The sequence below is a fragment of the Elgaria multicarinata genome, chromosome 2 (genome assembly GCF_023053635.1).
Source record: "Elgaria multicarinata webbii isolate HBS135686 ecotype San Diego chromosome 2, rElgMul1.1.pri, whole genome shotgun sequence".
Lineage (NCBI taxonomy): Eukaryota > Metazoa > Chordata > Lepidosauria > Squamata > Anguidae > Elgaria > Elgaria multicarinata.
This window is the reverse complement of record NC_086172.1, coordinates 83,259,627-83,283,498: the sequence shown is the minus strand read 5'-3', so window position 1 is coordinate 83,283,498 and position 23,872 is coordinate 83,259,627. Positions and strand designations below refer to the sequence as shown.

The following is a 23,872-nucleotide window of genomic DNA, read 5'->3' as shown; positions in this document are numbered from 1 at the left end:
GAGCCAATAAGCATCGTGGATCCTAATGTCCCTCCCACGCAGGTGTTAGCTGGGGTGTGACCCAGCTGCTGAAGGGCTGAGGAAAGCTGGGGGCGGGTCTTGATTTCGAACGCCGGAGCGCGCGTGCGCGCACACCTAAGAACGAGGCATGTTGTGTGTTTTAATTTTAATACTTCAGGCGTTTGCTGTTCAAGTGAGGGGGAAATCCAGTTGTAGGTGTATTCTCTGTCGCGTGGAGCAGTCTTTTAGTCTGGCTAAGCGAAAATAGTCTGAAGTTTGCCTTTTGCGGGGCTACCGACGGAGGAAGGAAAGAACTATTTGATTTGGTTCTTGAGTTTCTATGGACGTTTTTGCTCCTTGGCTTTGGTTCCTCTATCTTGGTTAGGAAGAAGCCCTCTTCACTCTTCTCTCGTATCCGCGACAAAGCCCCAAGAAACCAAGTAACCCGTCAAACAAGCAGCAAAACGTTACTTACTCCTTGGGGTATGGATGCCTGTAAACGTAGTTGTCCTTAGTCTGCTTCTTCTAAAAACAAAAACTTGAAAACTGCCCCCCCCCCTGCACTGAAACGCCTGGCAGCATTTGCTTCCTGATCTCCCACCCCAAAGGACCATCAATCATGAGGTTTTCCGCCACTCATACATTTCATACTTTGCAAGTTCGTGAATGCCCCTTGTTGTTCTATGCTTGTGGGTGTTGTTAGTTTTCTTGTCCAGCTTTAATTGTAGACTTCTGAAGAAAGCAGATTGGCTTGGTGTCAATTTTATCTATGGATGTAGAGAGTAAATTTGCAGTCAAATGTAGAATGAATTGATTAATTCTTTTCTCCTCTTCTGTTTTAATCAGCATCATGGCTGAGGCAAGAGGCCCCACTCACCTTCTAGATGTCTGTGGCCAAAAGTTTTCAGAATTCCTGTTCAATGCGGAACATAAATCCTTGGTATGGCTGCGGGAAATTGAGGAGGAAGCCCTAAAGATGTTCAGTAGGTAAGTCTAGTCTTTGGAAAGGGTGGCCCTCAAATCCCTGGGAGTCTTGTAAAACAGAATAAATCATTCCTCCCACCCTTCACCTAGAGCTTGTAAATGGTTCTCCAGCTCATCTTTCCAGCCCCTTACGCATGAGGCTGTTACCAAAGAGCAACACATAAATCATGTTGATAATAACTATTCTTAAGGACTAGCAAAGTGCATAATTGGTGTCTTTGACTTCTGTGGCAGAAAACAAGGCTGCCTGTGAGCCATGTGTTTTCTCTGCTTCAAATATGCATCATTTGCCTCAGAAGTTCAGGATTGTCTGTATTTGGGGTGTTGGGTGTTGTTACCTTTAGCATGTGGATTCTGTGGCTGTCACCCTAAATATATCACAATGACAGCCACACCTAATAAGTTGGTAAGAATATCTACATGTTTGGGCCCTGAAATACATGTAAGATTAGAGAACAGGGAGTGAGTTTTGTTGTTTCTTCAGTTGCAATTATTGGAGGTTTTTTGTTTGTTTTTTGAGCAGCAAATTCAGTGCTGAGCCCGAGCTGATGCCTAAAACGCCATCTCAGAGGAAACATCGAAAGAAGAAGCGATCTTTGTCTTTTAAAGATGAAAATAAGGAACTAACTCGAAAAAGGTAGAACCTTCCCAATTATATTTAGGCTTTGTACTCTGGATCAGTTGTATTGCAACCAAAGGACAGAGTCATACATATCTGTGGACTTTCTTGTACAGTGACTTTCAGAGCTTTACAGCAATTGTGTTAGTATCCCTGTACAAAAAGAGCTATATCGATTTGGTACGTGCCCAGCTGGTTATACTTGCTTACCACCATCATACAGCAAAAAACCTTCCCCCTTTTTTAACTTGTATGGATCATTGCATCTGATATGTTCTTGAGCAAAAAAAAAGCTCAGAATTGGAAAGAAGCTAGACTTGTCATGCTATTTTCTGTGCCTAGCAAAATGTGAAAGACAGACTGTTCATGGGAGAATGCAAGAACAGGTTATTTTTTATGTACTGAATATTTGCGCTTATCCCTCCTAGTGTTCAAGGGGCTTTCAGTACACAACAACAGTGATAGTTATAAAGCTTTAATCCTACACAGAGGTGCACTTGATTTCATTGATTTCAGTGGACATAGGCCTGCCTATATTGGATCAGGCTGTAAATGTTCATCCCTACACATTTTCTGGTCTTGTTAACATTGGCTATGATATTGTATGTTTCTAATGCTGATTAAAGCTCCATCAGATGAGGGTTTTGTTGCACACATGTTATTGGGCACTCACGGATTTTCGCAGGTCCCTCTCATGATGTTGTCTGCCTCCTGTGCACCTCCCGGCCCTTTTAGCCTTCTTCGCGCCACAAAAAACACCCCAGTAAGTCCGACTTATTTTTAAAGATGGAAGTTGCCACTATCTCCTGCACACAGTGCGATCAAAACAGTCCACTGAATGGCCCATGAGCACATTGTTTGCTTCGTCTTTCGAAAGAGGAAGTAATGAGGGACAAGCGTGTAGGTGGAGAAGCAATGGTAAGCAAACATGATTTTCCGCCATGTGATGACGCTCTTAGTTTCAATTATTGGGAGACCTGTTGTTGAATATAAACACTGCAGGTCAGCTATTGGCTGAATCCCCACTGACTAGGAAAAACTTTTAATATAGCCAAGCAATACATATTGTCTGCCTAAAGATTGCTTCTTGCTATTATTGTATTGAATGGACAAAGCTGGAGACGACTAACAATCTCTTCAGAATTTATTTCTGAGTGCAAGTGGCTCACTTTTGCTAAAACTTCAAGGGGTAAGGAACTAGATTGAAGTTTACAGCACATATGCCTGTTAACATGCAGGGTGATATACTTATTGGAAATTGATTCATATATTTACCCAGCTGGAAGTGTTCAGCACTGATATTAGTAGAGAATTTATGTGGAGGGTTATGTTTCAATAAAATGCTAGACCTGTTTAGACGACTGGCATAGATGCACCTTCATATGCTACTAAGTACCATTAAATGCCTGGTTGCTGCGAAATGGCAACCTGCGGGTTGTGCTACCACCAGCAAGGCCTCCTTCGATTATCTGTATTGATGAAGGTGATCTGCCAGCCAACCTGTTCAGGGCTTTATATGTCAACAGCAAAACCTTGGACTTGGCTTGGTCGCTAATAAGTAGCTCGCACAGTTGCTTCAACACCAGTGTAATATGTGCATGGCTGCTGCATTCTGCATCAGAAATAACGAAATTTGGTGTGGTCACACTCAGGCCTTAGCTAGACCTAAGGGTTATCCCGGGATTGTCCCTGCCTGCTCCCGGGATATCCTGTGTGTCATTTACATGAACAGGGATAATCCCAGGATAAACCTTAGGTCTACCTAAGGCCTCAGTTGTAATGGAAGTGAGCTTCAGGAAACAGTTCTATGAAAGTAATATCTGGAATGTGTTTTTGCAGTCCCTGGTGCCACCTTTTGGCTTGAAACAGAATTATCTACTTTATTGAGATGATTCTATTTTTTTAATACTGTTGGTTCCAAATGTGTTTGTTTTCTTTAGACTATCTAGAAGACGAAGCAGTGTAAAGACAGCATCTTTTCCAAGGCTTTCCCTAAGCCAAGAGGGGCTGAAGAACCTCGATGTGGGGATAGCGGTATCTATATCTAGTCTTACGACAAGCTCTGCTAAAGAAACTTCAGAAATGCAGAGTGACAAGTCTGATATGGCTCCAGGAGGGGGAGAAGCACTTGGAAATGACTGTAGCCAAAATATTGAATTAAAGGGAAAGAGGGATGAGGGGGTGGATACAACCCCTGAACTTATTACCGTGTGTTCAGGTGGCCATTCAGTGGATGGATCTGGGGCTACGGAGACTGCAGCTGCGGCAAACAGTTCTCCACTGATACTGGCAGATGCCATTGATCCAAGAAAGGCAGAAAAGGGCTGGGCTGCATCTACCCCAAAAGCTTCTTCAAATGGGAAGCCCACATGTCAAGGAGAAGAGATTCTGGCCCAAGGATTAGTTAATGATTTAGTGCCAGAGGATGAGCTCACTGAAGACTTAAAGGACAGCAGTGAAATCTCTGCTGCTTCCCGATCAAGCCATCACCGCCCAAATAAACTTCACAAGAAGAGGAGCGTGTCACTTGTGGAGAAGTACTCGCTTGCCAACAAAAGGAAAAGTGCCGTTCGGAAATCCATGAGCAGGGCAATTGCCAAGAAGAAAGCAGCTCAGGACTCTTCATCTGCCTCTAGTCGAGTAAGCTGTAAGTAAAGGCAATTCAGTGCAGGGGCAGGTTCCCCAGACTGTCAATATGTAACCTTAATTTATTTATTTGATTTATATTTATTTATTAAATTTAATAAAGCTGAAGCTCTATGGGGCGGTATATAAACAACACAGTTTGGCTCATTCATACTGTAGACTTATACACCTGCGTAAGGAGCAGCCATACTGAAAATTGTCATAAACGAGGAAGGAAATCTGCCTTTTGTGAGAGACCAGCTCTGTCTATGCATAGTAGTCATTATGACCAAACTTGGGACTTTCTGTGACAACATAGTTCTATACGGAGATTAAATTTTAGCAAAAGTGTTTGCATCTTTTTAAAACAGTGCATTCTGAATACTGCAGAGGCAACTCAGATTTGTATATGTTGTATATGCAGCAGGTCTGCTGCCTGAATAATAAATCATTTTAACCCCTGACTTGACATTTCATAGCATGTAGACAAGCTCTGGGATCATTAAACCAAAGCAGTTGTAGAGCAGAGACTCTGTGTGCATGCACGTGCAAAAAATTACTGCTGCCGATAAAATGGAAATCTAAATTATCAGGATCAAGATAAGCTGAAATGAACTTGTGAAAAGAAGGTCAGGGGGGAAACTGGCACACAATCAAGCCTCTGTGGTTGTGGTGTTTACACGTTACACAGGTTTACACTTAAAAATGCTATACTGTAATAAATAGCCAAGAAAAAATCTTTGAGTTGGAAATCATGTGGGATTCTCTATGTATGAAGTTGGAGTGTTGAGTTGTTTAACTACCCAGAGTCTGCTGCACGCTCTTGGTAGAGGTTTAGGGTGGAACTACATGTTGGCTCAGTTCAGACAACACGTTAGTCGATGCAGTGTGGAAACTAAACTTACTGGTTAAGTTTTTAGGGGGTACTCACTACGATGTTTGATTGACAGTTCCTCCACCCTCTCACCTCTCCTGGTCCTCCTGATGGTATCCCATCAGGCATTGCTGCAGAAAACCAGTCCCGGCAACTCTCCTAGAGCGACACTCCCTCCTTTTGCCGCTCTTGCCAGGGAACTCTAGCCAGTGGGAAAAGTCAACTCAATGCATTGGAAAACTCAATGGAGCCTGCCACACAACACAACCGTTCTACGGGAACTCTCCTCTGCACAGCATGGATGTTCTGTGTGGAGTGTTTTCTAAAAAAAACCTCCACTGTTGTGTGGAATTTTCCTGCCAGACAACACATTTCTCAATGGTGGTGTAAAAACTCCACTGTGGAATTCTAAAACCACTGTTGAGAAATGTGTTGTCCGAACTGAGCCATTATGAATGATGTAGGGCTAGGAACATAAATGGCATTTTCATGTCATGTTCTCTTCTCCACCATCACTTTGTTAACATGGAGTTATTATGTGCTAATGTTATGTGTTCCCTGCCCTGTTAATGGTAGCCAATAATTTGTGGTAGGAAAATGTACAACCTCTAATGTTACAACAGAAGGTACATTTATGCTACAAGTTACATAGGTGAGAACTCTACATGAAGATACCATTTGGGGCAGCATTTCTGTCTCGTTCATAATATGTAGTTCTATCCTTAAACCATCTGTTCAACTAATGTTTGCTTTAACTTTCTCATTCTCCAGGCCATAGTTCCGTTGAAGTATTTTTGGATGATGAAACCAGCAAACATGGGTGAGCAAACTCTAGAAAATATGCAGAAATCCAAAACATTTGAAGGATTCTTCTTTCAGGCTGAAATCTTATGCACACTTACCTGGAGGCGCGGGGGTAAGCCCCACTAAACATAGTTGGATTTACTCTTGAGTCAACATGCATTGTGTTGTCAGCCAAAACTTGAATCTGTAGCTTGTCACCTAAGCAAACCTATTTAACATTTTGTTTGACTTGTAACCCGTCTTTCCATTTATATGCTCAGGACACCTGACAAAATTAACATTACACAAAATTGTTTTAAAAATTCAGCTCAAAGTCCTAACTTATATAAGTATCCTGTTATGGAAGATGTGTCTTTCTCCAGATTAGTTCAGCAATGGGGAGGAGGTCGTTCAAAGCATCCTTTGAAGCAATGATCAGCATGTCACCACCAAAAGGGTGTTAGGCCCTTGGTCTGAAAGATTTTCAAATTCCCTGGCTTAAACTTGTACAGTCATACCCATTGGGGCATAAACAAGTGGGTTGTTAGCCCTGAGGACATGGCATGCCATTTTATCAGCTTTGCTATATCAGTCTCTCAACTTCGTTGCTCTTTTGAAGTACCTAAAACCCATAATCACATCATAAAGCTGTTGCTTTCGTCTTGGTTGGGATGGGTAACACTTTGTCAAAATGCCTCTCTTTAGGCCTTTGTTGACGCAGAATGCTGGATCTGGTGAGGTAAGCTTTCAATGAGGTTCCTACTGGGTTACACTGGGTGAATAGCCTGCTGCCTTCTTTGCAGCTGCTTGAATTCCGATCACTATTCCTAAAACACTTTAAAGAATTTTATTACTTAGATTTATTGTTCCCGTTAGCTGTCATGTAGAAATTAGTGGTGATAGGTGCTTCAGATTAAATACTGGAAGACATGCTGCTGAACCTATGCAGACTTAGGTGTGCCCACGCCCACTGACAGCCATGGGGTCAGGTGCACCAAATTGCATAGGGTCTTGAACAGAGAAGGGGCTTAAGGCACAGGACACAGGGCTTGGAGGGTCTAGGTTCTTAACACGATTTTGGTGTGATCTTGGGAAAGTGTTTCTGTTTGGCTCCTCTGTTTTTCTGCCCAGGCATGTCTTTTGTGTTGGATTAGTCTCATTGCAGGGGCTTTAGGACTCTGTCAAGGTGAACTGTCAGCCATTGTGCAACAGAACTGGTGGTGTCTATCTTAGCTAATGCAAGTAATTATGTCTGTGACCATCATCATTAGCGGGGCCGAAGAAAAGAAGAAAAATCCCCCCAAGCTGATTGCCAGTCTGAGCCAGCTACATCTCTCTCTCTCTCTCTTGGGATGGTTCTGATCTGCCAGGACCCACTGCAGGGTAGTGCCACTAAAGGGGGTCGCCCCTTTTGGGGGGGATGCTTCAGGAGGGAATGTAAGGGCAATGGCCATTGATCTAACTTTGGGTAAATTGGCTTTTGTGGTTTTTGTGCGTGGGGTGTGTTTTTTTCTCTTAAAATCTGGTCATGTGCTTGGAAGAGAGGATATGGGGCCAAGTGGGGTGGGGGTAAGGAGGCCGCACTTAATGTGGCTATGGGTATAGGGAGATATGGAATTGAGAGGAGGGTTAGCCAGTCCCTTTGTCACGGTCAGTTCATTGCCTGCTGGGGTTTAGACTTATGGCAGCTTTCCCTCTCTGTAATGGTGGGGGGCCTAATAAGATGGTCTGCCCCTGGAGGCTAATGGATTCGGATGGTTTCCAGAGGTCTCTGGGGAGGTTTTGTCTGATATGGCTGGCTCTCCTGTCGAAACCCTAGTTGATCTGTGGAATGCAGAAATGACCTGGGCGGTCGACATGGTTGCTCCTGAGCGCCCTCTGAATAGTAGTGTTCATACTGCTCCATGGTATACTCCAGAGCTGAGAGCGATGAAGCAAAATAGGAGACAGCTTGAGTGCAGATGGAGAAAAACTCCTAGTGGATGCAATCGAACACTGGTATGTGCTTATGGTCACGTATATTCAGGGGCAGTGAGGGCAGCAAAGAAACAACATTTTGCTGCCTCTATTCAGTCCTTCATGTGCAGCCCAGCAGAGATTTGCAGGGTCATCTGCAGCCTATTACATGCTGGTGTAAAGCAAAGCATGTTTTCTTTTAAGCAAGCTGTTCTTCCTCTTTAGGGCCAGTTTATATGGCGAAGCTGAATCCTTAGCCCTGATATGCTAGCCTTTTCATAGGGGAGTATTTGAATGTGCAACCCCTCCCCCCCCCTCTCTCACACACAATCACTGCTATCTGTAGTAGTACTTCAGTCTAGCTGTATCTGATCTTCTGCTTGTATAATAAGATCTTGAGATTCTGGTGTTTAAATATTCTCATGGGTATGGCTGGATCCCATCACTGGATGCCATATTGGTGCTTTCTTGGAAATAGAACAATTAGAGGCTATTTATGACACTTGCCTTTCTCTTAAGAAATGCTCGTTTTACTATTCATGTGAGTTGGAACACATATCACAAGCAAGTCCCTTACATGCAAGGCCTTTTCAAGTAAATATTTCACTAAACGAAAATAGCTGTTCTTGCTTTTGTTGTCTTAGATGAGCAGTAATGCTTTTGTTTATTTCTGATTTTTCTATCCAAGTAGCACTTTGAGGCTTGTAGTCATCTTAATGTAAGAGCCCAGAAATGCAAAAACACTAAGAGGGGAGGACTTGTCATTTATGCCCTTTTTTCTATGAAGTACTCAAAGTGGCTATGAATAATGATACTTTAGCTTTTGGAGTTTTCTAGTAAGCTTTTGGAAGGAGATGCCATACCCACTTCCACTAACTAATAAAAGTTAGGCATGCACCAAACTTTAATGTACCTAATTCCTCTAGGATTTATCTGGCTCAAGTTTTTGGAAGGACTGTCACTGTAGATATGCTAAAACATTATTTTTCCTATAGACTCTACCGAAAACGCCTTCTGCTTTGGATGAACCTAGACTGATGGTTAGCTATGCTGTGCAAAGTCCAGTTCAACTTGAGAAGCAGCAAAACAAAGTGTGCGGTAAAGGTAAATTACTTGATATAATTAAACCTGCACATGCAGCAAAGACCTTAATAAAACTAGAACAGCAAACTTGGAAGTTGTCATCAACCATAGACGTTGTTATGAATTTTAATACTTGTTACTCCAGTCACTTTTTCCCTCTTTGGAAATTGTATTTATATGGGTCTTGTTACCCAATTTTGAATAAAGGAAATTATCTGGCATTTTGCTTACAAGTCATATAAGTTAAACTGCTGGTACTATGAATAGAGTTTATTGAATTAGTCTGTAGCCCATGCTAAAATATCCAGCATCTTGTCATTTCAATGGAAAGAACCTTGAACAGTTTTAGCATAGTTTCTCTGCATGAGTTACTAGTATCTAGAGTACATATTGTCCCTATGATGTTTTTTGCTTAAGCTTATTATTTTTATTTATTTATTGTATTTCTATACTGCCGAATAGCCGAAGCTTGGCTGTTACCACCTAATGGTTTTTATGGTGCTATAAGAACTCTGTTACTGCAAATACCTCTAAGGGAACTAACTCTTCCTTCTCTGCAGAGACACTTGAAACTAAATCTGACTCCCAGATCAATGGTTCTGAAGTTTCAGCCCAGAACAGCAATCCTCTTGAACAACTGAAGAATAGTCGGTATGGTTTCTTTATACCTTAGCACAGGAAAATCTGAAGTGGCTTTCCCCCCCTTTTTAGCTTTGGTTTAATCCACACCTAAAGCTGCTTCAGCTAAAAAGAGTTCTCTTGGAGACATCATGATCTCTCGTGTTTAGGGATTTGTTGCGCATGGACATGTTATGAAAGCTAATTTTTATTCTGTTATAGGATGTTTACCATAGGGGAAATAGGCTGCCTTACAAGGTTAGTAGACTTCTTCCTGGGGGAAAGTATCATGTACCTGATAGCTTGAGAGGACATGCAAACCGAGTATGGAGAGTAGCAAGCCACAACTTGCACGGGTAGAATATCTTACAGGTAGAAATAGGATGTGGACCTCAGCCTTAACATTCAGAAATACAAGAGGCTCACATGTTTAGCAGACCGAGCTCCAAAGGAACATCTGGAGGGCCACATATTGCCCACTGCTGCCGTACAGAGGTGGACATTGTGTAGCCCCGCAGGTGTTTCGGCCTACAACTCCCATAATCTTAAGAAATAAAATTAAAATCAGGACAGGTAGGAAGCCCAGTGGGCACCAAGAGAGGTGCCTGTGGGTTCAGTGTTGGAAGCCTAGACTTAGAGCCTGTGGATCAACAAATTCTTCTCAAAATGGGGAGACTGAATAATGATACTTCCAGAGCCAATGTCTGTACTTCATTTGAGAAAAGCTGAATTATGGAACTCCTTGGTACAAGGAAATAGCTATGACCAAAAAAATAGTAATTTAAGAGGGATTAAATATCAATTTACAATCATATCAGAAATTGACATCTGATTATACCAAACTCTGCTTCCACCAGTCAATAGTTTGTGACAGGTGGGCCTCAGTCATTTTCTCTCAAGTGGGCCCTGGGTGTAGAGAGTTCGAGAATCGCTGTTCTAGAGGATAAGAGGGCCCAAACCTTTTGTTTATGTTGAGTAGTTGGAGTCCCAAGACCTCTGGCACAAAGGATGTAATGGGGTTTACTATGTATGCCCCTCTCACTTGTTTTTAGGAAACGAAGTTATAAACAAGCCATTAGTGAGCTGCCTGCTGCTCAGCACACGCAAGATGAAAGCCCTTTCATTTCCACTCACAAAGCCACATCGTCTCCTACGAAAAAGGTGGTGTCCTCCTCCTCTGGCCCATCCAAGGTAAGTAAATGTCAAGGGCGATATAAGGCACTCTTCCATGTCCCATCACTGTCCCAGGCCTAAGGACATCTATCCTCTTCTGACAGATCATACGACCCTTCAAAAACTTCTTTCAGTCCATGCAGAAGAATCATCTACTCAAATCCCCTGGATCTCCAGGGCACAATACTGTCAGACGTAAGACTCCCACTAAACCTGCATTGAAGGTAAGATGGTTCCCTCCCCCCCGCTTCCTGGCACCACATGTGTTTAGGAATAATGCTGGAGTGCATGCTTTGCATGCCGTGGGTTCTAGGTTTAGTCCCTGGCATCTGCATGCCGTAGGTTAAGAACATAAGAAGAGTCGTGCTGGATCAGATGAAGGGTCCATCTAGTCCAGCATGCTGTTCACTAAGTGGCCAACCAGCTGTCGACCAGGGACCCACAAGAAGGATATGGGTGCAACAGCACCCTCCTGCCCATGTTTCCCATGCTTACTGCCTCTGATACTGGAGGTAGCACAGAGCCATCAGGACTACTAGCTATTGATAGCCTTCTCCAGAAATTTATCTAACCCCCTTTTAAAGCCGTCTATATCGGTGGCCATCACTATGCCTTGTGGTAACAGATTCCAGAGTTTAATTATGCACTGTGTGATGAAGTACTTTCTTTTATCTGTCCTGAATCTCCCACCAATGATGTCATGGAATGACACCAGGTTCCAGTATTGTAAGAGGAGGGTTCTAGGTTCATCCCCTGGTATCTGCATACCGTGAGTTCTAGGTTCAGTTCATGGCATCTAGTTAAAAGGCTGTGAGTCTTGTGCTTGGGATTGGAGTAGACTGCACTGGGTTTGTTGGACTAATACTCTATATATGGGCTATATGGACTAGAATGGGTTCTAGAACCTTGAATCAATCAATCTCAGATTCAGATTAACACTAATTTTGTACAGCTTCATAAAATGGCAAGGTGGGAGTGGAGTTGTGGGAGTGTCCAGAGCAGACCAGCAAGGGAAGGTTCTTCCTCTTTACTATGTGGCCTGATCTGTCTGCCTTACTACTGGGAGAAAACAAGTTGGAAAATAAAGGTGAGAGTGAGCCAGCAAGAAAGTGCTTCATCTTGCCTAATCTCTCCTCTTACTTGAAACACAGTAGAAGTCTCATTAACTTAAAGTGGGGGATAAAGGGAAACTGGAAAGGTTTGACAGTGAAGTCCACACTTGCCATGGGATGTTGATCAGCATTTAAGGTAGCCCTTGGGGATTCCTTTAGCTTTCTCGCCTATATGTTACTGCTTGTAGGGGAAAGAAGCTATTTGCCTGGGCACTGGTGCCATGTTGTACCTGCCCACTACCCCTTGCTGCTCAGACGACGGAACTACTATTAAATAATTCTAGAGTTAGTTAGTCAATAAGCACTGAGACTCCTGGAAACTGAGAAATTTGTCTTTCCTTTTCATGTTTGTCCTACAAAGGGGGAGTTCGTTGTAAGTAACTACTTTTCTTAATTTGTGGGCTATGGAACTTGTATAATGAATGTTTTAAAAGCACTTAGTTGCCCTGAATGCACTTTTCACTGTAACTGTGTGTGGGTCTGTTCTAGAGGGGCTGGTGTTTCTTCTGTGTACTGCCACAACACCTAGGGCTCTTCTAACTGAGAGATTTATTGCATGTTCACTGACGTTTACTCACCGACATTTGCAGGTCCATTACATAATATTGTCAACAACCAGGACATCTCCTGCCCTATCCTCTGGAAATTCCTCTTGAACCATAGATAATGTGGTAATAGCGGGGGAAAGCTGGATCTCCCAGGGTGTAAAGTCGGTGTTGCACAATAATTCCACCACTAGATGGAGCTTTGTCAATGACCGTGAATGGAGCATGCAGAGAAAGTATTCAATTCAAACCCCATGGCCCCCAGTGTAATTGAGCTCACTGCAATCCCGGAAGGAAAGCTGAAGCAGCAGGATTTATTTTTAAAATGTAGAGAAGCTCCTAGTCTGCCTTTAACTCTTGGCAACGAGGCTGGCGAAAACATAAGTTGTTGCGGCTATTGGGGCAGCAAATTGTTGTGACAATTTAGAGAACATCCTAAACTTTCTATACACCTTAGGAAAAAGAGCGGCAGCGTTTGGAGAGTCTGAGGAAAAAGCAAGAAGCAGAACAGCAAAGGAAGCAGAAAGTGGAGGAAGAAAAGAGACGACGACTGGAAGAGATAAAACTGCAAGTAGCTGTTGGTGGATGCATCCAGACTGGGGTTACTGTGTGAAGAATTTGGCTTAGCTATAATGTTGTAGGCTGATGCAGCTTCTGTTGGCACTGAAAGAACAGAAATATGGCAGGGCTGTCAGTGTAAACTCTTGCTAGCTGTGAAAGTACGTTCTGTTCTATATAAGCTAAGCAGTATCTGTATATCCACAGAAAGCGTGAAGAGCGTCTAAGAAAGGCACTGCAAGCTCGAGAACGCGTGGAGCAGATGGAGGAAGAAAAGAAGAAGAGAATAGGACAGAAGTTCTCCCAACTTGAGGAAAGGAGTGAGAAGGTAGGAAATGGCCCCCTTCCCTAGCTTGGCTTGGCAACATAACTTTTTTGATGATAATGGCCAGAACACAGATTCCGATTGGTATGGAATATGTGGCTTTTCCTTTGTGGTGTTTCCTTTGATGACATAAACTACAAATCCCGCAGCTCCCGTCAAACCATGGGGTTTGGGGAGGTGGGTTTGACCCAGAAAGATCGTGAGGAACTCCATGCTCACAACTGAGATTTCCTGGCTCACCCTCCACTACAGCCCCCTCGCGTCCTCTAAAGCCATTCCACACGGTCCGTCCAATCCTCAGGAGTGGCTTTGGGAGATGTGGCATGGGAGGCTGCAGGAAAAATAGGAACAGTTTAGCAGAAATGCCTTGTGCAAGCAGAAGTGCTTGTCTAATGCCCCGTTTCGGCGTGCAACACCTTTGCTGAGGGAACTGCACTGGCTGCCTATTCGGTACTGGGCCAGGTTTAAGATTTTGGTACTACTATACAAAGCCCTAAACACCTTCGGACCAGGATATCTGAGAAAGCACCTTCTGCCTTACCAACCTGCCCGTACAAACACTGAGGTCATCAGAGAACATACTCCTGGTGGTTGCACATGGCCCTATGGCACCAGGAGAAGAGCCTTCAGTGTGGTGGCCCCCTTGCTTTGGAACTCCCTGCCTCTGGCGGTCAGGCAGGCGCCAACACTGTGTTGCTTCCAGCATCTCTTGAAAACAGCTCTATTCCAGGAAGCATTCCTTGGCTGACAGCCAGTTTTATTGGCATTCTGTTTTTAATTTTTGTATCTTTTACTGTTTGGTTATGTTTAATGCTCTGGAATCGGTTTCAGATATGGAGCAGTATACAAATTTTGTAGGTAAATAAAATAATCCCCCGGCTGGCAGCTACTGTGTCCCACAAGATGCTTTGGGAGCATGCTTCCTCCTCTCCTACTGCCATCCTGTGGCTTTCTGATGAGCACCAGGTCTTTCTCATCTCCCTGCCCCCCTTTTCATTCTAAATGAAATGGAAGGGGTGGGCAAGAAGGAGAGAGGGATTTAAATGTGCTGATGAAAGGAGGATTCCTCTTCTCTGGAGGGAAGGAAAAGGTAGTAACATGCCATGATGGGAGCGCCCTCTTGCCTTTTGGCTGTCTCTTTCTCTCCCCCACCGCCCCATTTGTGCCTTCTGAAAGGGCATCAACAACTGGGGAAGCGGAGATGGTACCCTTACAGGGAGTTGGATTCAGGCCATGAGCACCAGTTGCCCTACCTTTACTCTAACCCAGGGATAGGAACATGGAGTCCTCTAGGTCTTGTTGGACTTCAACTCCCATTATCCCTTACCATTGGCTTTGGTGGCTAGGGCTGATAGAAGCTGCAGTCCACCAACATCTGGAGGGCCGCACTCTCCCCTGCCTTAACCTGAGCTATTGAACACTGCCAGATGTTCAGCACTTAGTTTTGTTGACCTTGTGTACAGTGACTCTGATGCCACTGGGACTTGAGCCTCTGCGCCGTTATTCCTCGCCGGAGATGTCTTTGCTCTTTTCAGAGACTCAGGACAGGTGATTACAAATTCCTGCATATCTTCCTGATACTGAAATAGAGGGGAAACAGTTGGCCAAAAGATGGTGCTGAAATGTGAGCGGCAGACTCATGAAGGGAGAGCAACTCCTTTCACTGGAAGAATTAACAAAAGTCCTTTCTAAGAGGCATTGTGAGGTGCAAAGTGGTCAGGGTTAAATCTGAAATTTATAAAACATAACGATTTCATCAGCACATTTAAATCCCTCTCTCCTTCTTGCCCACCCCTTCCATTTCATTTAGAATAAAAAGGGGGGCAGGGAAATGAGAAAGACCTGGTGTTCATCAGAAAGCCACAGGATAGCAGTAGGAGAGGAGGAAGCACGCTCTCAAAGCATCTTGTGGGACACAGTAGCTGCCAGCCGGGGGATTATTTTATTTACTTACAAAATTTACTTTTCTTCTCCCCACCCACACCAAGTCTCTAACCTTGTGAATTGTTATGCAGTAAGGCTTCCTGGATTGAGGCCTGGAATAGGACAAGTAAGATTCTAAAAGATCTTTTGGACAGGTGCGAGAAGAGAAAATGACCGAGGAAAAGACCAAGAAAAAAATGTCTATTAAGAAAATGGGGGAAACAGAAGCCCGAAAACAGAAACTGCTGCAGATGGTAAGCACTATATTTAATTTCAAGTAAAAGGATGTACAGCACAAAATGGAATTTTGGGGTCAGGGGAGGAGGGCTCTACATACTGTGGATGGGAAATAATCAACCTCCTAAGCAACTTTTGATTGTAATTCTAAAACCACATTTGCTATTGGCTGAAGTAGATCTCCTTAGGAATATGAGCTACGTTTGAATTGCTGTTTGAATAGGTTCTTCCTTTGCATTAACAAGGCCATAACAAAGAGTTTTCAAAGGGGATGGCATAAAGACAAGGACTCAAGTTGGTGAGAATTATCCGTTTCGCACATAATGACAACTTATGGCCCGCTCTCCACCTTCACGTTGAATCCAGTTTATGAAACAACCCAGGAATGCGCCATTCCATGGTTGTGCTCTGTGATGTGTGAACCTAGAACACTGGATTGTTGAGGGAGAAACAACCCAGGGTTTGACCTATTTTTGTGAACCGCCCAGGGAGCTTTGGCTATTGGGCGGTATAAAAATGCAATAAATAAATAAATAGATGGCTTGTCGTTGAGTTAAAACTTTGGGTGGTTTTGTAAACCCAGATACAAAGCATAAGTGGCGAGCAGGTGGGAGGCAGCATGGAGTCCCCCATTTTGTGCAAACAGGGTAGGTTGTTTTTTAATCCACTCAAATGACTTTGCATGTAATTTTCTAATATGCGTGAAGCCACCATTTCCACATGTTCACAGAGCAAATAAATGTGGAATCTCCCAGTTCAGGCATAATCTACTGTGTGTCTTGAGGAGTGGAGGAAGCACACTCCTGATTTCACTGTCCATAATGGTGAGATCTGAAAAATATTGTCTGAACCCACTGCTCCATCTGTTTCTAAAACATTACAGTTGTTCCTTTATTAACCCTTTTTGGTACAACAAAGCCTCTCGTTTATATCAGATCAGATCATCTCTTTATTGTTTGTAGCCAATGGCCATCACAACATCATAAAACATTAAAACATTAATCTGATTAAAACCGTTGAAACAGTAAAACAAGTTAACACATTAAGCAAAATAGAACAGCAATAAAACACGTTATCTTGAATCAATGCCATACTCTTTGTGTTATTATCTGCCTTACCCAAGGTCAGAATCCAGACCCGCCACAAAAGCTCTCCTTGACTTTAATGCTGCTAGGGCAAATAGGGCCACCCTGTAGCTTACAAAGTTGTCCGTATCTGCCAGCAACCACCTGATTTTGAACGCTTCCTTGTGGCCTTCAAGGAAGTTTAGAAAGGGGAGGATGAATTTGGTCTGTGGTGATTTATAAAAGTGGCAGTGAAGAACATAATGAGCCAAGTCCTCAACTTGGCCTGCTCCGCATATGCAGAAACGCTCACTTACGGGACAGTCACCATATCTCCCCTTCAGGAGTTCCGTAGGCATCTGTTGAAATAACTTCCTTCAAAAATTGTTTAAAATGTAGTTGTCATTGGTGATCAACTTCTTGCTTGCTTTGATCTTCAGTGCACCAATGGAGCAGCAAACACACAACATGTGGGCATTATACACACATCTGGGACACCTGGCTGTGACTGTGTACATAAAGAGTAGTTAAGTCTGCCATATTAGGCCTTCATTGTTGCTGCACTGCAAACGCTTGGCATTTCCCCATATTTTCTTCATTTTTATGGAGGGTATTGATTCTTGCATTTTGTTTCAGGAAGAAGAGTCAAAAGTTCAAGAGCTCCCAGAAAGATGGAAGACAGTTGGGGAAATTAAGAAAATGTTAGAGCACAATAGTGCACACCAGGGGAAAGGGTGAGGACTTTGCTTCCTCAGTTGCGAGGATGGGTGAGCCTGATGCCTAAATGATGCCTAAGCAGGCCAGAGGCTGGGGGATTGTGAGGCGGGTGTGTGTGCAAATGGCCAGCTTCCAAAACTGGAAATTGTGAGTCAAATGACCAACTCTCAAATCATGGATAGTTTCTGCATTATGTTGATGTTAGGGAAAGCTGTCATCCTAAACATGGTTCCTAGCAAGTAACTGCATTGAACACAGTGGGATTTCCTCGTAAATATGCACAGAATTTTGCTGTGTGTGTTCCTTGGCTCGTCTTTCTTTTTTTAGGTACCATGGACAGCAAGATAAAGAGAGACTGATGAAACCTCTGGAGTTGGCAGTTGTTACAGAAGAGGAGGAAAATCTGAAGGTGTGATAAGGCACTGGAAAGCCAAGAATTGAAGTGGAGGAGGACATATTTGCTGGCAATTGCTTAACCAAATTCTTCTCATTTTAGCTGCTGCATTTTCAAAATGCAAGGCGTGTGCTTAGCCCCTGTACTATTCACAGGAAATGCACAAATGGGGTTTTTGCTTGTCAGGCACTATCCTGGATTTTTAATGGGGGGTGGGCAGGGAGTTGTTAATTGTACATTTGTCCGTAAGATCTTGTTCCCACCGTACTGAATCAAGATGGGTTCATTACCTACTCAAAACTGCAAGTTTGTATGTTTTCTTCCTTTATACATTCTTCAAAGGAACTGTCTTTGTCCTTCAGGGAAAGGAAAGTAGCCATGAGAAAGGCAGTGGTCACAATTATACCTTCTTAGCACACAAACGACAATTATGATGGCAGAAGTATGAGATTAATGTTGGATTATTGTCTCTGTGCATTTCTTCAGCTGGGTATCAGAACAGGCAGGAAAAGATCTGAAAACTCAACACATTAATGGAGTTGTTGCCTTTGAGTGAAGGGACTTTCCTGCTAAATGGCAATGCAAGCTGGGTAGAATGAAAGATCTTTGTAGAGTGATCAGCCAAAATCTGGTCTTGCTAACAGGAGGAACAGAACCCTACACACCTAGAACAGCCACAGAAGGAAAAGAAAACTGCACAGGTGGACGCCGTTCCTGCTGCCAGCAAATGGCTGAATATAACTGCTCAGGTGAGTGATGGTTGTTTGCAGGCTTCCCCCGTAAGATGAGAACGTAGGGCACAATCCTATGCATGTTTAGGCAGAAACGAATCATACAGTTCTCAGCATTCTCCAGCATATAGAACTGTTTTTTCTGTCTAAACATGCATAGGGCTGCGCCCTTTGTCAGATTATTAAGGCCTGAGGTCAGATTTTCAGACTCTGAATAGAATAGGAAAGCGACTCAGTCTCTACTGGTATCTACACTTCGTGTAACTCAAATGTCTACACTTCACTTTTACATTCAACTGGGTTCTCCTTCTCTGCTCCCAGTGGGTCAGCACAGTCCAGCCACCTGCCGTCTAGCCCTTCCCTTCGTTTGCCAAAATAGGACTCAGGCATGTGGGGTGGTGCTTTCAGAGCAGTGGTTATGCTTCTAGGGTTCCCCACACCTGTCAGCTATGGTATGGACAAGGGGTGCAGAGCCTCAGGCCTAGGGGCCAAATCCAGCCCTCCTAGGAAAGCTCCAGAGGGCCCCTTGCCTCCCCCCACCCCAACTACCAAACATTTGGTGGTTTCCCAGCTTTCCCGTGGAGTCTCCCCAATGCACACACTTTAAAAGGCTAAAAAGCCTTTCCTAAGGCTCAGTTACTGGCAGTGAGACCTTAAAGAGGCAGTATGCTTATATATATGGCTTATATATATAAGCAGTAGGCTTATATATATATATATATATATATATATATATATATATATATATATATATATATATAAAATGCCCCTCCCCTTGTACCTTTGGTCCCGCCCCCTTTGCCTTCGGCCCCTCCCACTGGAATGCGGACCCCCAAGAGCTTCTCCAGAATGGAATGCGGCCCCCGAGCAGAAAGTGGTTCTGCATCCCTGGTGTGGGCGCTTGAAGCGTTGAGTATCCATACTCCCTCAAAATGCCAATGGCCACATATTGGGATTAATGCAGACCAAGGGCAGACTGCTCTGAGGGGCCTAGTGCCGGATGGTGAATGCCTCACAAACGAGTCCTTCTGTTTTATTCATTCCCCCCTCCCCAAGATGCCCTCTAGCCCCTCTCTGTTTGGCAACCCCTGGTATAGATTCTTGGGTGAATTCTGTTGACCCGGTTGCTTCATTAAGCACTTCCTGAGGCTGCACACATTCTTCCTGTTGGAAGGAGACAACGCATCCAAGAGGGTAGGAATTACTTATCTGAATGCATTGTGGGCGGAACCTCCTACAGTTTGCACTGTAAGCAGTCATGAGTTCAAAATGTGTGGCAGTACTGGTGAGTGATCACAAGAGGGCATACGAATATGATGGTTGAAGCTCAGTCCTGCTGTGTTAAAGGGAGACCCTGGGATGCTGGCAGAGGGCAGCTCCTCCATGGCTGTTGCACTATCACAGGTAGTACCTCAAATGAGAGGTACTTCCATGGACTGTATTCCACAAAACCCAGTGCCATAATAAATTTGTTAAGTCTTCAAGGTGCCACAAGACTGCATTCTGTGATCTCCAGTAAACATGTCTATTCAAACTTGCATCCTTCTGCTGGTTTCTTGAACTTGATTTTTTTTAGAGTGCTTTTTTTAACTACTTCCTGAATGCTTGCAACATGTAAAGTGCAGGGCAGCTACTTAAGAACTCCATAATTAGAATCTGCCTGTCTGTGTTCTACAGCTTGTTCTAGATTTAAAAGCCAGATGACATTTTGGGCAGGTCTATACATCTAACTTACTACTATAACCAATGAAAGGCCAACATCTGACATCAGTTACAGTTTGATTAGTGAAAACAGGGTCTTAGGCCTGTATAGCCTTCCATGACACTTTTCAAGTTTATGGGCGGGTTTGCATGATCATGGAGGAAAAATAAGCCATGCTGGTCATGAGCCGTCTAATTAGCATAATTACCCTCACTGGCTGCAGGTTGACGTGATGTCCGAACCCAACTGGGGTGGCTTACAAACTACCCTGAAACCCTAGAACAACCTATGGGTTTCAGGGTAGTTTGTAAACCATCCAAGCCACCCACGCTTGCCAGGTTCAGACATAAAGAGAAACTTTGCCCAGTGAAGGTAATTATGCTAACTAGGCAGCTTGTGACCAGCACATGCAGGGATTGTGCAAATGCAATCTATGATTGCTAGCTCGAGAGAGAAATACCTGTTCACAGGCAGAAAAAGGATTGATTACTAGTTGGTAGGAAATGCACAGTTCAGCAATGTCCTAGGGAGACCTTGATGCATTCATTTCAGCAAGTTAGGATGCAATGTGTACAAGTGAACACTATATATAACAATGTTCTCATGTGTCTCTGAAGTCCTATACTTCATAGTATCTTTAAGTGTCAGCATGTTGGAACAAGCTTGGTTTTGGTACACAATGCCATTGGCTGCTTTTGCAGTATGTAGTCATTTACTCGTTGTTGAAGTAGCCTCTCCCAGAAGGTCTATTCATGTAGAAAAGCTGCCTCTACCAACTCCAACCCCCTCAGTTTAATTTCAGGAACTTGCATAGCTGATTCATTTGGGTTTTGTGACTCAGTCACCTGTCTCTTTGCAACTATTTATTTTTCAGACTGCGGTTTTCTGTAGTGATTGTATATTACTGGCCATGAATGTCAAGCTTGCTTGAGCATCTGTCTTCCATATTAAATACTTCTGGTATGGGAATCAGAAGAGTTCTATGGTCAGAAATGATCCTGGAGTGCATAACCACAGTGTAGGTTTTTGGTGCTTGGTTTAAATGTTTAAACAGGTATGAACTCTGGAAATGAAAACTGTGTTCCAACGGAGAGCCATTGTTGCATTCAATGTTGCCTGTATTTCAGAAATCTCCTCTTGGCAGCTCCAACCAAGCGAGCTCCCAAGATCTGAAAGATGCCACATCCCTCAAAGTCAATCCCAATGACTATGGAATGGATTTGAATAGTGATGACTCCACTGATGATGAAAGCCAGCCCCGCAAACCCATCCCTTCATGGGCCAATGGTACGTGTGAGTCTGAAAAATTGTATCTCTGAAATTATAGGGATCTTCCTTGAAGCTGTGAAGGTTCCCTCAGACTTCTTAGTGTTGATGGGGCTTCCTAATATCTAAGCTGCAAATGCCTAGAGCTTCAGTTACACTGCAGTACAGGATGATGGTTCTGGCCTTGCATGAGCTGAAGTCTTATGGAGTTAGTGTATATTTCATTGTTGTCTCCAAGAGTATAAATGAATTCACCAAGGAGCCTAGGCTGATAGTCAAAATGAAACCAGAGCAGGCAACTGCAGAGCCCCTATTTATTTTGCTTTACAGACCCCCTCTGTTTTGTGTGTCGTCTGGCAAATTTGCTTTAATTTCTGTGCCTTTTACACTGGAGTAAGTTTTCACCTGTTGGGAAATTCTTATATGCTTTCATGGTGGAGCCCATGTGATGATTACAGCTGGGATAATATAGGCAGGGCCATGCCTAGATACGCTAAATGCCATCACTGAATACATTTCTGACGGAAGCCCGCTCTTAGATTGGGCTTCACATTCTTTCCTACATGGAAGAGTTTCAAATGGAGATGTGTTGCTGCTTGAAGGATTACTCACATTTGTTAACGGTTGTTTCCTCAGGGCTTCAGCTTAACGAAGCTGTCACATACCAGTACTACAACCCTCCAGACATCACCAGGTTATTTGGAATAATACTGAGCCCTAAGCTAGAGGATATCTTCTACAAAAGTAAACCAAGGTATTTCAAGCGCACAAGTTCAGCCGTCTGGCAGTCCCCACCTCAACCTGGTACCAAAACAGCGTTGCGTGCATCCAACAGCATGAAAAAATACTGAGCCTGTCATTGATGTCACCTGTTTTTTGGTCTTTCAGATCTGTGTAAGATGCATCTGTAAACCATTTTAATGTTTTATATATTGTGCAATAAAGGTTTAAATGCTGAAAGTGTCCTGGTCTCTTTAAAAACAACAACCACTAGGACAATTTTGCTTCACATATTTTGGTATACTGTGAATCTGATCGGTCTATACAAATGGAAGACAATGTAATAGCTGTAATCTGAAATATTGCTGGTTCTCTTTACTCGCATGATGCCATCTGGTTTTATCAGGCTGTTATAATTGGAGTCTGCTTGCTGTGCGCAAGTACAGATGCTCTACCAAGCTAATGAGAGGGGCGGGGGGAGCAACTGAAAAACATTACCTCATTAACCAACAATAGTTTGGCCTGACTGGGCAAGTAAACAAATTGGCGAGGATGATGTAAAGTGTCTTCTTGCTTAGAGGATTGAAGGAAGTATTGCCAGGCTGAAATATTTTGGTACCTTGTGAGTCCCACAGCATTTTGCAGGGAAGTGGGGAGAATTTAGCATGGTAAAATGGGGAAGACACCAAAATCCCAGTCAGATTAGCCCTGTTCAGAAGACAACTTAAACCACGGCTTTAACCATAGCGAATGAGGCAAAAAGCCTTATTCAACATGGTTAAAGCCGTGATTTAAGATGTCTTCTGAACGAGCCATTCTTTCTTACCTCCTATAGGCACAACTGCTCTGCTTGTGGTTAAAAATTAATCTGATTACAGATCTCCTGCCATCTTGTGTGTACAGTAGTATTATAGCCCTATATTATAACTCTTATCCTTCTAGTCCAAGCACACAGTTCCCAAAGGGCTATAATACACTCACAGTTGCCTGATTCTCTTCCTATATGAACCTGCCTGTAATTTACAACCTTCAAAGGCTCTGTTATTTTTCCTACCTGATTCAGGTAGGCAAACCTTAATAAAAGAGTGTCTGAAGCCAAAATAATACCACAGTACTGCCCTGCTTTGGAGTGAATAACTCCATTCTCATAAGTTTATGTAGTTTTGTACATAGGAATAATTTATAGAATTAGTTGTGTCAAATATCTTCCGTCATGCACACATCTCTAGAGTTCTGAAGCCAATTGGGTCCACAGAAATGTGAAAATAGATAAAAGTGGGGACCTACAAAAACGGCGGAGGAGAGGAAGAAGCCCTTTCTACCTCTCCTCTTTCTTCTTGCCTGATGCCTTTTGCAGAGCAAGTGGTCAAGAGAAGCCAAAGGGCTACCATACCACCAGAATTCAGGTCATGGTTGGTGCCTGGCAGAGACTCATCTTGTCAACCCACCTTCCCTGACCCCTCTAGGGCTAGTGCCTGTGAGCCACCATTTGCTGGCAGAGATATGGGCAGGTGTGTGAGTGTGCACGCACAATGCTCTCCTAGATCAGATTGTTGGTGTTTGGGGCCTAGGAGGTTTTGACCCAAAGTAGAAACAATCTCTTGTTTTTCCTAGCTTCCTGGTTTGCTACCTTTCCCATCAGCAAATGGATATAGACAATTGTCCATGTGTGAAAATGATCATCCCAGTGGACTTGGAGCAACAACCCACACATCCTTATGATAATTTCTTGTGATCAGGCTCACAAGTGTATCTTGTGTCAGAAGTATCTTGCCCTGTCAGCTCAAATTTGGACATGACTTATGACAGAGCCAGAAGGAAGGAAAAGGTGAATCAGTCTCAATGAAAGGAAGTTGATTTGGT

At 43.4% G+C, this 23,872-nt stretch overlaps 1 protein-coding gene across 1 annotated transcript; it reads left to right on the top strand.

The window, feature by feature from the left end:
- Positions 1 to 209: 209 nt before the first annotated feature.
- On the top strand, positions 210 to 22,211 carry LOC134392587 (inner centromere protein A-like). Its single transcript, XM_063117027.1, is given in 19 exon segments — positions 210 to 483; positions 847 to 987; positions 1,508 to 1,621; positions 3,544 to 4,250; positions 5,874 to 5,922; positions 8,837 to 8,870; positions 8,873 to 8,945; positions 9,485 to 9,575; positions 10,595 to 10,733; positions 10,820 to 10,939; positions 12,189 to 12,200; positions 12,830 to 12,937; positions 13,136 to 13,258; positions 15,334 to 15,432; positions 17,116 to 17,213; positions 17,524 to 17,605; positions 18,235 to 18,339; positions 21,151 to 21,310; positions 21,926 to 22,211. Coding segments are annotated over 18 exon segments (2,466 nt in total). The 5' UTR covers positions 210 to 483; positions 847 to 850; the 3' UTR covers positions 22,141 to 22,211.
- Positions 22,212 to 23,872: the final 1,661 nt, after the last annotated feature.